The sequence below is a fragment of the Diabrotica virgifera genome, chromosome 1, assembly GCF_917563875.1.
Source record: "Diabrotica virgifera virgifera chromosome 1, PGI_DIABVI_V3a".
NCBI classification, from domain to species: domain Eukaryota; kingdom Metazoa; phylum Arthropoda; class Insecta; order Coleoptera; family Chrysomelidae; genus Diabrotica; species Diabrotica virgifera.
This window is the reverse complement of record NC_065443.1, coordinates 171,741,671-171,757,064: the sequence shown is the minus strand read 5'-3', so window position 1 is coordinate 171,757,064 and position 15,394 is coordinate 171,741,671. Positions and strand designations below refer to the sequence as shown.

The 15,394-nt window shown below is 35.2% G+C and overlaps 1 protein-coding gene across 2 annotated transcripts in view; it reads right to left on the bottom strand.

Moving 5' to 3' along the window:
* LOC126878872 (Y-box factor homolog) overlaps positions 1-15,394 on the bottom strand; it is a 233,541-nt gene that overhangs the window by 132,255 nt on the left and 85,892 nt on the right. For both annotated transcript variants that reach the window (XM_050641769.1, XM_050641770.1), the window contains exon 2: positions 1,318-1,415. In XM_050641769.1, the coding sequence (XP_050497726.1) occupies positions 1,318-1,415 (98 nt within the window). The remainder of the gene's footprint in view (positions 1-1,317; positions 1,416-15,394) is intronic.

Below are 15,394 nucleotides of genomic sequence, written 5' to 3'. Positions count from 1 at the left end.
GTTTTTCGATCTGACGTTCATTTCGCGAAATATTTTTTTCTTTTGTTAAACTTTGTGACTCATCCATTTCCTTATATCCCGCTCAAATCGTCAGATGTTTGAAATATACACTGTTTTGCATGTATGTAGTTAACTTCATCATCATGGCATCTACACTCCTAGCGTAGTGATTGCCGCCCTCTTTGGGCTCTTCCGATTCGTTTATCGCGGTGAATCAATCCGCATTAACATTTTGGTTTTATAATTGGTTGTGTGACTTGGCATCTTCTACAATTTTTCTCCATTCGTTCCTGTTTTTGCTTAAGGTCCTCGACTATCTGGTTCTCCTATCTAGTTTTGGGTCTTATGTATGAACCTTATCCTGATCTAACGATTTCGAGTTAAGAGCCAATATATGGTAGAGGTACATTTACAGGGTACAAGGTTTCTCCCCATGTGATAATCTGACGCGCTCGAGTAACTGCAAAAATCCCTGCTTGGGCTCCCCTACCATTAGCGAGAGTAAGTTTTTATTTATTTGAAAGTCAACAATAAATAAGCTTCATAACAAACACCATTCTGCTGATTAATGATGTCTTTATTTATTTGACCTAATATTTGAAATGATAGGTAAAATTAAACTTTTTGGTTTGTAATTAAATGTTCATTAAGTAACAAAATGATATAAAGCTAACTGATAACTTCTACAAACAAAATATTATCAAATACAAAAACAGATATAATCCGTTACACCACGCAGCTGAATTCAAATTTATGTACATAATGATATTTGATACAGGAAATTTATAAGTTCATGCCATTTTGCCCACCAAAAAATTTCTTCTTGGAGTGCCGCTAGTATTGGACATTGGATACCATTGCTGCTAGTCTTACTTTACCTTATTAACTGTTCTAAAAATCCCCTTGAACTACAGGTACACCACCATTCACAAGTTTAAAATAAATTTTACATTTTATTTTATAATTAAAAAAATTTAGGTTTCTTCAAACTGACTTAATTTAGAAAAAATCAATAATCAGTAGTACATTCAATCAACGATAATACACTAAGAAACATGAGATCAAACAAATGAATGCAGTTACTTAACATGGAAGTGTATAATTTCTATATTTCAATAGTAAAAAAAGAAAAGTATAAAGAGTGGAATACAAAATAATGCATAAACAAACGACGACGGAAGCTTGAAAATAGTGAAATTTATCTGAAAATTTGATTCAAAGATAATATTTAAAAGTTTGATGTTAAAAGTATAGCAAAAAAAACATTTTCCATATTATGCACAACACTAAATTAAAAGTAAATAAAATGGAACTTACTTGGTGCACAAAAACGTCTTCTTTGGTATCATTTCTGTTGATAAATCCATAACCGCTTTTGACGTTAAACCATTTTACTGTGCCAGTTACCTTAGTTGCTAAAGAAAAATAGAATATTATGAGAAGTCAATGCCAAATGGTTTTAAAATGCTGTTATTTTTTAACATGGAAGCTTAATTGAATAATTATAAGGTACATAATAATAATCAATTATTATAGAATTAGTGATTAGCTCCTCTCATAGTAGCATTACCAAAATTAATGTATTGGACAAAAAGAAAGGGCACAGATAATCTGGATAAACCTATTGTATATCGCTCATGATAAAATGAAAATTCACACTATTACAGCAGTAATACCATATAAATCGATTATTGTTCTCATGCATTTCAAATTTTGCTATAATATCACAATTAATATTCTGAAGCTATTTACTTGCGACATCTTATTATGGCGCGTCCGCATTGGTAAATTTTTCGTGCGTATTGAACTAATGGTTCGTCGCAAATTATTACCAGTGAGGACGCGGTGTTCAAATCATTTGATCTTCTATCGAAAACGATAACTGATTGAGCGTGTGCGTCGAAAATTCTTGCGTCCGATTTATGCGACGAACACGTCCACACTAACACAATTCACAATTTACTTCTAGCACGCAAATATTTGCGACGAACAGCAGCTGGTACGCACGAAAAATTTACCAATGCGGACGCGGCATTATATCATTTACTATTTTATTTGGCAATCAGGCCACAATTTAAGTTTAAAACTAAATTCATTTGAAGTTTCAACTTCCACTTCCGAAATCGTTATCAAAATACTACCACACTTATATCATACGTATTAAAACGTCACATTTAAATATTTAGGTTTTAAGTTTAAACTTAAATTGTGGCTTTATTCCCATATAAAATAGTAAATCAAAATTAATGCAAAAATACTGTGTATATAAACCTATGCACCAAAAAGATAAATATATTCTGAAAATACACTGCGCGCCAGAGAAAAGAGGCCACCAAAAAAATGGGTCATTTTTGATGTCTTGAATGTCCTAAACCTGTTGTCCGATTTAAATGATTTTTTAAATATGTTATAGCCTTATTCTTTAACAATATTGCTTAACAATATTGTTGCTAGACAGGCAAATTGTTATTGTATTCCGGGTGTACCAATCAAACTGTGTTTTTTTTCTCAAAGTTCACACTATTTTAGCATTTATAAACTACTGAAATTAAATCCCAACTATAGCCTCAGCCAACATTCTGTTTTTTAATTCATTAGTTTATGTTGGATAATAAAAAGTTAGGTATTTTAACAACTAGCCATGTTTATCATCAATATAGGGAGTTTTTAAATACAGTCGGAAAAATGAAAGAATACCCATGAACGAACATATAAAACACGCTGTATTTTCCTGTCACCGTATCACAAAGGAAATTGTCCAGTGCAAGTACATGTAACAATAATTATTACATGTACTTTCGCTGGCCAATTTTTTGTGTGACACAGTGACAGGAAAATACAGCGTGTTTTATATGTTCGTTCATGGGTATTCTTTTATTTTTCCGACTGTAAGTGCGACAAACTTTATGGGGTTATTCTGCATGAGAAAATAATGGCCGTTTGTTTTATCAACATATGTCCGCAATAGTTATTTTCCTAACTAGTGCGGAAAGTGATACTTTCACGCACGAGACTGCCGTTGTCCCGAACGACGCGATAGCGGAGTTCGGGCAAACAGTCGAGTGCGGGGAAGACACTTTCCGCATGTGTTAGGAACAATATTTTTTCTAGGGCCGTACGTTTGGAAAAAAAGCCACAAAAATAGAGTTATATCAATTTTTATTTAGAAGTGGAAATACAAATTCTTTGACAAGGTTGTCAAAACCAAACTTTCAATATAATGGGTTACCACGACGACAAAATTGGTTTCCATGACGACGATTCAAAACCATTGTAATTGTCTACTGATCTGACTTTTAAATATTATGTCAAAATAATTTTATTTCATCGAATTATTGCGCCAATTTCATTAAAACATGAACAACACAATAAGATAAATTTGAAATAAATTAGTAAATAATATCTAAATATTAGTTTATTGCATGTATTATAATATATCTGTGGTTCAAAGGAAAAGGGGCATAAGTTACCTAGTTAGTCATTTTTAGGATTTGCCAATATTAGCAAAAGAGTAAATAGAAGCTATGCGCGAACTAAATATTTCAAAATAACAATATATATAAAGCCTTTCTAACCAGAGTAAGGATGATTTATTAATTAATCTTCTTTTGTGATATTTGTGTAATATTGTACTTTTTGAATTATTATTATTTTTTATTTGTTTTGTGACATATGTCTCTTTTCCAAATTATAAAACAGGTAACACATTATTGTTATCCATACTTAAGCCCCTTTGTATTGTCAGTGGGTAAATAAAAGAGAGGTTTTTTTAATTATTTATTTGGAAATTTTGTTTAGGATATTATTGAAACATATCGTCCGAATCACAAACATAATCTGCATCACTAACATTGTTGCCTTCTGGTTAATTTTCATAAAATGCATGGCATTCTGAATCTATTAAATTCAAAATACTTAGTAAATCTTTCTTTTTCTCTCTGCTTACGCTGAAGAGCTCAAGGGCCCGGTGTTGCACCTTTCGGGTTGCAATGGACCTTTCGATTTTTCCCTTTGGCAAAATGAAATGCACTTAAATGGTTCTTCTTGTTTTAGGGATGTTTTGTACTCAACAATGCCTTCATCAGTGCCATATGAAATCAATCTAATATCGTGCCACACAAATTTGCTTCCATTTATATCAAAATGTCTTAGTTGAAGTGGCCCTTTTAAAAGTTTGGAAAAGTTCAAAAAGTCACATGTGGTTGTGGTTTTTCCATGAACACAATTATTGGATTTTGAGGAGTGAATTTGGGATTCATTTTTATACTTAAATATTATACAAAGGTATATAAAATTTTGCTGACTTCTAAGGAACTATCAAAAATAATAGTCTACTATTTAAAAAATGAACAATGTGTCCTTCTTCCAAAATAAATTAATATGTAATAAAATACTTTTGGCACTAAAATACTGACAACCACAAAAGTCGCAAATTAGACTATGAAAACCCTTTACGTAAGCTATCTGTTACATACAAAGAAATTTATTTTAAACTCATTTCTGTAATCAATCGCCGAAAAGATAAGGAACAAAAATATAATACTCAGGTTAAGCAATACAATACCAGTCGTCTGCTTAATCAGCCTGCTTAATCACAAAATAGATTAGGTATGTTACAGCTATCCATTACAAAGAAATTTAAACTCATTTCTTTAGTCAATCGCCGAACAGATAATTAAATCCACACAAATAATACACTATTATAATGTAGTGTTTGAAAGATAAAATTGATAAAAATGTCAAAATCTCAAAAAAGTGCACTTCGTGATAATTACCTCTAATAGGACGATATCAAGAAGATGGTTACAGGGTTTTAGAAAAAATATTAACAATAGAGGAAATAAGAATACATACTTAAGCATCTATAAAAAGTGTAATGTAGATATGTGTAGATGAAGTGTGGCAAAGAAGGAACATTTAAAATAGTTAAAATATGTATGTGCACCCAGTTACCATCTTCAATACTTTTAGATTTATTAACAGTTGGTATTTGTTCTCCTACAAGAAAGTTACTGCTTGAAGAAGTGCCTGAAAAGAAGTAAACCAAACACTTTAACAGTATAGCTAATAATTAGGTACGTTGGTCCACATTAGAGTCCTTAATTTCCTATACAAAGCACAATACAACTTTTATTATTTCATTTAAGGGGAATAAAGGCGCAAAAAGTCCCCTGTCAAAATTTTCAATGTGTTTTAAATATATTCATTTTTTTGCATCCTGAGAAAACTAATAAGTATTTTTGAAACATTTAATCGCAGAACGAAAGACTACGTTATTGCCTAGGGCCAAATATGGCAAAAGTTATGTTGTATTAACCTGCTTATTGTGATGCATTTTCCAACAACAAAACGTAATATCTGTCTGCTTCTATTAGACTGAGACATTTTCAACGATATTATTTATTAAATTTTCACTTAAATAGCTGTATTATTTACACAAAGGTATAAAATAAACACATAAAAACACTTTAAACAACGTTAACCGTAAGAAGCGCCTGTGAGTTCTGAGCCGTTCCGTAGCGCATTCCAGAACTAAGTCGACAAGATGCCTTATTCCAAAACTAAAACCCTGCGCTGCGTGCCATTTAATAGGCGTAATTTAAGTCGAGTCCTTGTTCTTTATTGGTGTAGATATGATATTGACTCATGCCTAATTTTTGAATGGCCCTAATGAATAAATGCATTACATTTTTCAGACATGTGGCCTTTTACCAAATAGAACATTTAAAATAATTTTCGTTAAACCGTTTTGACGATTTCAAGAAAAAATGTGACTCATGCCCCTTTTCCTTGGAACCACAGATATTATAATGCAATATATTACAAGGTAATTTACTTTCACGCACGCCGTGCGGGAAAGTGCATCTTTCTGAAACGAAATGCGTGCGTGAAAGTGGCTCTTTAGCATGGCCGTAGAAAAATGCTTTTTTCCGATATACGGAATGTTGAATTTTTTCTTACAAACTAACGATTTATTTATTGCTCTAAAACCGGTTATGCAAATGAAATTTGGTAGGTTTTAAGAGGCAGTTATTGCGCATTTTTTGACATACAATTAAGAATTTTATATTCACTATTGGCGTGCATACGGGTAATATGACCCGTAATCTGGGTAATATGACCCGTATGCCCGCCAATGGAGAACATAAAATTCTTAATTGCATGTCAAAAAATGCGTAATAACTACCTCTTACATACTACCAAATTTCATTTGCATATCTCAACCGGTTTTATGTGTGTGTTTTGTGTTTTATTGGCACTGGTTTTCACAACCAACTGGCCAGTCAATTTCATAATGATTTTTTATACTATAACTTATCACTAACCCAGGGGAGTAATGTGTAGAGTGTGTCTTGAGTAAGTGTCTTGTTACTTTGCAAAGTCGACGTCATTGTCTTTGCAAAGAGACGCTAATAATTAGCGTCTCTTTGACGTTCGGATACAATTATTGTATCCGAACGTCTGCGGTCCCTCCGGTGAGTACCGATCCCACAAGGACAGAAACTATCTCCATTTATTAATTTATAATAAACGAAAAATTTCTGACCCTGGCGAGATTCGAACTCACGACCATTCGGACCTTTCGATCCAAAGGTAGGCGCTCTTACCACTGAGCCACAGAGGGGGGTCAACCGGTTTTAGAGCAATAAATAAATCGTCAGTTTGTAAGAAAAAATTCAACATCCTGTATCTCGGAAACGAAACATTGGCGGACATATATATGTTTATAAAACAAACGGTCATTATTTTCTCATGCAGAATTACCCCTTACAAGTTTGTCGCACTTATTTAAAAACTCCCTATATTGACAAAGAACATGGCTAGATGTTAAAGTACCTATCTTGTTTATTTATTATCCAACATAAACGAATGAATCAAAAAACAGAATGTAAGAAAACCTGAGGCTATAGTTGGATTTTAATTTCAGTAGTTTATAAATGCTAGAATAGTCCACAGGGTGTGGTGAACTTTGAGAAAAAAACACAGTTTGATTGGTACACCCGGTATACAATAACAATTTACCGGTCTAGCAACAATATTGTTAAAGAATAAGGCTATACCATATTAAAAAAATCACTTAAATCGGACAACAGGTTTAGGAAATTCAAGACATCAAAAATGACCCATTTTTTGGGTGGCCTCTTTTCTCTGACGCGCAGTGTATATTACCTATAAATTATATGTACTTTAAAAACGCAGTGAAAAGCTTAAGTTGGATGAATGTCTAGATTCTAGATGGATAAATAAATTTGTAATGAATAGTGCTGATCTCCATCCTTTATTATAGTGACTGGACTCAACATAGCCCACATCCATTAACTACATTGTAAAAGATTTGAGGTCTTTGGATATTTCAAAGACCTTGATCCAAAAGATCCTACATGAAGAACTAGGTGTTAAGAAGTTGGTTTCCTGTTGAATCCCTTATTTGCTCATAGAAGAGCAAAAAGCAGTTCAGGTCAAATGGTGTCGAAAAACATTGGAACGGTTGAACAAAGGAACTTCAAAAAACGTTTAATAGTGTTGCTAGTGGCGACGAATCTTTACGTCAAAAGGATTTACGTCAATCTGCTGTGTGGGTGTTTCACGATGAAGAAAAACCAACAAAAGTGATCCGCTCTCTCGAAGTATGTCAAAGGAAATGGTCACACCTTTTGTGTCAAAATCTGGTTATATGGCAACAACTGCTATAGATGATCGAAGAACAGTTACTTCTGATTGGTATACAGTCGAATTCGCTTATTGGAATAGCCTTGGTGCCAATCAAAAGCTTTCCTATTATTGTTCGTCCGCTATAACTTTTCCCATGCGTCACGATTCATTTTCAAACAAATTAAGTCAAAACATAAAGTGAAACGTACGCCGATGTGTGTAGTATATAGTATACAGTATACAACATGTATATACAGATCGACGTACGTTTCACTTTATGTTTTGACTTAATTTGTTTGAAAATGAATCGTGACGCATGGGAAAACTTATAGTGGACGAACAATACCGGGATATTATAATAACAATAACCGATCATTGTTGCCTAGTAGAAACGTTTTGGGACCTCAAATTTCTATTCCTTAAACCGGGATATTCCTATAACCAGTATTCTAATAAGCGGATTCGATTGTATAACCATTTATTTACCAGAAGTTATCGCAAAACTCCCGCAAAGCAACACACAATGGCGAATCATCCTACATAGGACAATGCAAGTGCTCACATTGGCCAAAAGACAATACGTTTTTGAAGCTTCAGAACATTGAATTGATAAACCATCCACTCTATAGCACCGACCTAAGTCCCAACAACTTCATGTTTCCAAAGATCAAGAATTCAGTGTGTGGGCGGTCATTTCAGTCGCCAGAAGAAGCCATCAATGCCTAACCCCTTCGCGCCGGATCGTCATATGGCAAGTCGCACCTTATATACGGATTCGCGCGCTTACCCAGTGGCGAAGGCCTGCTCATGATGCACAGTCAAGTCAAAATCCCCTCCCTCTTTTCTATGATTAGGTTTATGGATGTTTCCTAATTTAAGTTTTTGAATAATTAAACATAACTGAGAAGTTCATCATATAGAGAGAATATGATGGAAGATAAGATGGATGATATTCATTATTTTAATATCAGATATTTTTTTTTAATTATTGACTTGTTCCAACCCCCTCTTATTGTCACAAATAAATTACATATCTAAAAATGTGACTAGTAGTCACTGCAGGTCTTGGCATCCTTTATGTCCCATCCATTAAATCCTCAAGCAAGGTATAGACAATATACGTCCTTTATGTCCCATCCATTACATCGTAACATTCTTCTCTATCCCGTCAATGTTGGCGTTTTTGTTGTCTACTTTACTATTCGGTCCTGGCAAGACACACGGTGTGATAGCAGCTAAAGATAGTTTTTAAAGTTTAAAAATTTTAAACTTAGAAACATCTTAATAGTGAAAACCACTGCACTTAAGTGCAGTGCAACAGTGGACGAAAAGGCATCAAAAATTGTAAGTCATTTTCATCATTTGCATGCCTATTCTTATTCTATTATAAATTACTAAAATCTAAAGCTAAACAAAGCTTGGCTATTACCATTGTCCATAAACTTTTTCTAATTATATTAAGAGATAAGGAACTAGAAACAGGTAACAGAGCTCTTGGTAATTGAACAATTAAAACTTAATTATAGGAGACAGAGGCGGCATCAGAAAATTTTGAAGGAAATAAAAACAAATATTTTCACGACAGATAAGACAATTTCCAATATTGCCCAAGATCTGCAAGGAATTTCTCGAGAAAACCATGAGCTCAAACGACTATCCAGATGAACAGAACAACAAAAGACCGGCTGAAAACTTCGAGATATTTTAAAACAGTAAGAAAACGCATCCAACATCCACCAATACAAGTGATAAAAAACTCGAGAAAATATTATATCTGATGCAAGAGATGAAAACAGAAATAAAAGACGAGATGAAATTAATAAGAGAAGACCAACAATCATATGCAATGGAAATGAAAAAGTTAAAAGAGAACGAGGAACTCAGAAAAGAAGATATAAAAGCAGAATTAACACAATTAAAACAGAATATGGAATGGATCGACAAAGAAAAAAGGAAAAATAATATTGTTCTAACCGGCCTGAATATTGATACAAGAAACCAAGCAGACCTCAAAATAGCCATGGAGAACTTTTTAAAATCCAATCTACAGCTAGAAATAAACGTCAGAACTATAATAAAAATAGGAGAATCCCACTATCTCATCCAATTATATAATGGTGAAGACAAGCGAACAGTCATGGGAAAACAAATATAAACTAAAAAACATAAGAAATCAAAAAATCTTCCTAAACAATGACATGATGAAACAAGAGAGGAAAATACAAAAACAGCTCCGAGAATTTGCTAAAGACGAAAAGGAAAAGGGAAAAGAAGTAAAAATAGGATACAATAAATGGGGAGGAGTGGAGATGGAATAGAGTAAACGAAAAAATTGAGAAATCTGCTCCAAAAAACTAAGGAAACAACACATGAGGGATAGTAAAGACGATGACGACAACGCAATGAAAACGGAATGGAATTCGGATAAAGAAAAACATACAGAAGGAAAGGATAATCAACAAGAAAATGGACAAAAGAAAAAGGACATTCAAAAAACAGCTAGCATGATTGACGTGGAAATGAAACAAGGACAAGACACAAAACTAGAATAAACGAAAATAACAACTTGACAATTGGTACATAAAATGTAACATCCCTTAGAGGAAAGGAATGCGAATTAGTGCAAGAAATGGAAGAATTTAAAATGCAAATAATAGGTATTAGCGAAACAAAGAAATGTGGAAGAGGAAAAGAAAAAATATCCGAAAATTACACGATGTGTTACTTCGAGGTAGACAAAGAACTTAGAGCGAAAGGAGAAGTAGGCATATTAGTCACAGAGACAATAGGAAAAAGAATATCAGATTTCAAATCTATATCCTCGAGAACCATGTATATAAAAATAGAAATGGAAGAGGAATGGTACATAGTGCAAATATATGCACCAACAGAAGGAACGGAAGAAGAAAAAATGGAAGATTTCTAAAATAAACTACAGAATACCCTAGATAAGATAAGAAGTGTTAATGGGAGATTTTAATGCAAGGATAGTTATAATCCCAAGAAATGCCAGTTATTTCAAAGTAAAGTCAATTATTTAGGTCATATAGTCAGCAAAGAAGGAGTGGCCGTGGATAAAGGAAAAATCGATTCCATTAAGGAATGGCCTGAACCAACTGATAAACATCAAGTGAGAAGTTTTCTGGGACTATGTACATACTACCGGAGATTCATTAAGAAGTTTGCAGATATTGCTAAGCCATTAACGCGACTTACAGAGGAAGCAAGGGATTATTGCTGGGATGGAGACTGCCAAACGGCCTTTGAAACTTTGAAGAGGCATTTAATTACAGCGCCAATATTAGGGTATCCACTGCCAGAAGGAGAGTTCATCTTAGATACGGATGCAAGTAATGTGGGAATTGGAGGAGTGCTGTCGCAGATTCAAGGAGGACAGGAACGAGTCCTTGGATATTTTAGTAAAGTGCTTTCAAAACCTGAAAGAAATTATTGCGTCACGAGAAGAGAACTTCTAGCAGTAGTAAAATCAGTGGAACACTTCTATCAATACCTCTACGGAAGGAAGTTTCTAATCCGAACCGACCATGCCGCCCTTAAATGGTTAATGCAGTTTAAGAATCCAGAGGATCAGATAGCCAGATGGATTGAACGACTTCAAGAATATGATTTCAAGATCGAGCATCGGGCCGGAGTTAGCCACAGGAACGCTGATTCTCTATCTAGAAGGCCGTGCCCAGCAGAGTGTTCCCATTGCAACAAAACAGAGTCAAAGGAAGCAGCAGTACTAAGAACAACAGTGGTCAACGACGAGTGGACGCCTACTAAGATCAGGGAAGAACAAGAAAAAGATCCAGTTTTACAGAAGATTCGAAAATGGAAAGAAGAAAATCGTCGACCATCTTGGCAAGAAATATCAAGCCTAAGCTCAGTAGTTAAGACGTATTGGGCCCAGTGGGACTCATTTATCTTGGAAGACAGCTTGCTTAAACGAGTAATAGAAAATGATGATGGTTCAGTGAGGAGAACACAGATGGTGATTCCAAATAGCAGAGTAGCCGAAGTACTCCGTCAGTTACACGACAGTCCATCAGGAGGGCATTTTGGTGTAAAGAAGACCCTTCAGAGAATTCGGGAACGATTTTATTGGATGAATAGTTCTGACGATGTGAAGGACTGGTGTAAGAAATGTACTACCTGTGCTACAAGTAACGGACCCTACCGGAAAAGAAAGGCTCCTATGAGACAGTACAATGTTGGAAGTCCGTTTGAAAGAATAGCTTTGGATATTGCCGGGCCATTTCCAGAAAGTGACAATGGATGCAAATACATGTTGGTGATAATGGATTACTTCACGAAGTGGGTGGAGATCTACGCAATTCCAGACCAGAAGGCCGCCACTATTGCAGATGTGTTAATCAAAGACTGCATCAGCCGATTTGGAGTACCTCTGGAGATCCATAGTGACCAAGGAAGGAACTTTGAGAGCGATCTATTTCAAGGAATCTATGATAAACTAGGCATGAAGAAGACAAGGACCACGGCCTATCACCCGCAATCGGATGGAATGGTGGAGCGTATGAATAGGACAGTCGGCAAGTATTTGACAAAGATGGTGTCCAATCATCAACGAGACTGGGACCAGTACCTTCCGTTCTTCGCAATGGCCTATAGATCTGCTGTTAATGAATCAACTGGCCAAACACCAGCAAAAGTCCTATTTGGACGTGAGATGCGTCTACCCTGTGATCTAGAGTTTGGATGTCGACCTGGAGAAGATGTTGCTGGTGAGGATTACGTGAATGAATTACGAAGAAGAATGGACGATATACATGAGTTGGTCCGGTCTAACCTTCAGATCGCTAGCGACCGCATGAAGAAACGATACGATACCCAAGCCGAGAGGGGATGTTTTAAGGAGAACGACAAAGTCTGGCTTTATAATCCAAAGAAGCGAACAGGTTGTTCTCCCAAGTTGCAGCAGTTCTGGGAGGGTCCGTACCTCATTGTCAAGAAAATCAATGACGTTATCTACCGAATAAGCAAGATTCCTAGGGGAAAGCCGATGATAGTCCACCATAACCGGTTGGCGCCGTACGAGGGAGACCACGACGTAGATGAAGAAGTGGAAGTCAACCAAATTCGAGGAATACCTGACCTTACCTTTGAAGAGTTCATGGGTGCCTACGGAGGTACCGGTAAAGCAAGACATGGTGTTACCACTGAAGAAAAGCGAGATCTTCTCGCACTTCCCGATGACTATTCGCTGGCCCATACCATCCCGGCCAGTATCAAAGACGCACGAGGGTTGGCATCCGCCTTCCGAAGGAAGTTTGGTCGAGTTGCAGAACTTCAATGCCAACTGCCAGCTCCTGGCAAAGCATTGAAACTCCAAGATGCATCATGTTACCTATTCTATCTGGTAACAAAAGACACTGTCCGTGACCAAGCTACCTACCAAGATGTATGGGATGCATTAATTCAATTGAGAGAGCACGTGTTGGAGTCCGACGTGCAAAAGTTAGCCATGCCAAAGTTAGAATGCAGCCAATTAGACTGGAGAGATCCGAAATATGGTAGAAGAAATTTTCCAAGACACCGAGGTCCAGGTGTTAGTCTGTTGCAATCCGCATAGTTACTGGTGCGGAGAGAAGACCGTCCCCTGTCACTTTTATACAACTGGGAGTTGTAAAAGAGGGTCCAGTTGCAGATACCAGCATCCAGTTCCAGTCCCGACAAGGTTCCAGGAGGAACAATCTTTTAAGGAGGGGGCAATGTGACGCCTCACGACCCGGCCTAATTATTCTCGATGCTTCCCGGGATTACGAGTAAAGGCCAGACCTTCCACGACGATTCGAGGCGACCGCTGTCAGAGTATTTAAGAACAGGAATTCGAGCACAGGCCAGTCAGTCAATGAACGAGCCGCGACGCGTGATATAATAATTGTATTCGAAATCGGATTTAGTGAAATGTATTTATTAGTTATCGGAAGTATGTTTAGTTAATTAAATCATAAATTTGAGTTGTAAATAAATTAGATGTGTTAGTTGGTGTTATTTGTAATTATTAAATAAATAAGTGATGTAAATAAAATAATATAAGTCTTCCTTTATTTAAATTAGTGCCTAAAAATATAAATAAATAAAATAGTAGAGTCAACCGCGTAAAAAGACAATTACGCCACAATAGGAAAAGATGAAAACAAACAGAAATGGAATTAAAATGATCAGATTAAAAGCAGACTAACAATCTAAAAATTAAAGGAATAACACAGAAAACACAAAAATCGCCGATATAACTAATTAACCTATGAAATGTCACTAGTGTCAAAATTTGATAAATGTCATTAGTGTCAAAATTTTATAACAGTGGAGTAAACTTGCCTGCGTTTGGACCAATTACAAACAAGCCATACAGCGCGGTAAATTTGAATCACTCCTCTTGGTTAAAAAACAAACCATAGCTGGTTCTAAATTGACGTTGCCATGTTGATGATTTTAACAAGATATTAAGAATTTGTTTTAATGTTAAAACAGTTTAGCTTTAAAGACTCATATTTAAATTATTATTTTTGAGGTTTCCAAGAGCTTAAATTGAAGCTTAAGCATTCATTTTCAAGATTCTGAAGAGTAGTCGAGTCTAACTTCAATTTAGACCGTCGTTTTTAATTGTTAATTATGCGCGTCCATCCGATTTTTCCCCGAAAAACATTTTTTTTTAGGTTTTTTGGGTAACTATAAACAAAAATGGTCTTGTCATTTTTCTAAGATAATAGTTTTTGACTTATATGCTATTGATGATGTATTTTAGAAAGGAACCACAACGTTAACGGGGTTTTATCGTTTCATATAGTCAATGGACCTCTAAATATGAAAAACCCGTGGAGTGCTACATTTAAAGGGGTGCGTTTTTGAGAAAGAAGTGAATTAGTCCTAGGCACAGTAGGCTATTGATTATATTCAAAATAAGATAGCTAAAAGGAACTACAACGTTAACGGGGTTTTATTATTTCATATGATCAATGGACATCTATGTATGAAAAAACCGCGGAGTGCTACCATTTAAAGGGGTGCGTTTTTGAGAAATGGGTGAATTAGTCCCTGGGCACAGGTTACATTAGGGTGAGTTCTATGTACTTTTGGTACAAACATATCTACATAAAAATTGTTCCTGGTTAAATTTCCTATCTAAACATCACTTTTTAAAGTCAATGATACTTTTTTTTACAAAAATATATTCAAAAGAAAAAGCACAAAGAAACCCAAAAGAAAGAAATTTTGTTTTTTGTCCCATAACTTTTGTCCACCAGGATATAGGTATAGACATTGCTTTACAGAAAAAAACCTACATATTTCTACTTTAAAATATTGTTTAGTAGAGGTAATTAGGATTTATAGTTTTCGAAATATGATTTTTCAAAGTTCTCCACTCACAGCAATTTTGGGCAATTTTCCTTGTTATTTTTCAAATATTGTTCTGTATCTTTTTTCTATGTAACTTTAGGTATATGCAATGGTACACGTAATAGGAATAGAAACAGCGGTTCTCAATCTGTGGTACATGTACCACTGGTGGTACATATCATTATTTGCGGTGGTACACAAAACGTAAAACTGTCAAAATCACCACTATTACAGTTAATTAGATTACCTATCTAGATAGGTAGTTATTTCAGTTAGGTGGTACCAAAAATATTAAAAAGTATTTTGTGGTACATGATTCAAAAAGATTGAGAACCACGGGTCAACTGTATAACGTTGTACGACTTTTTTAAAAAAAAGC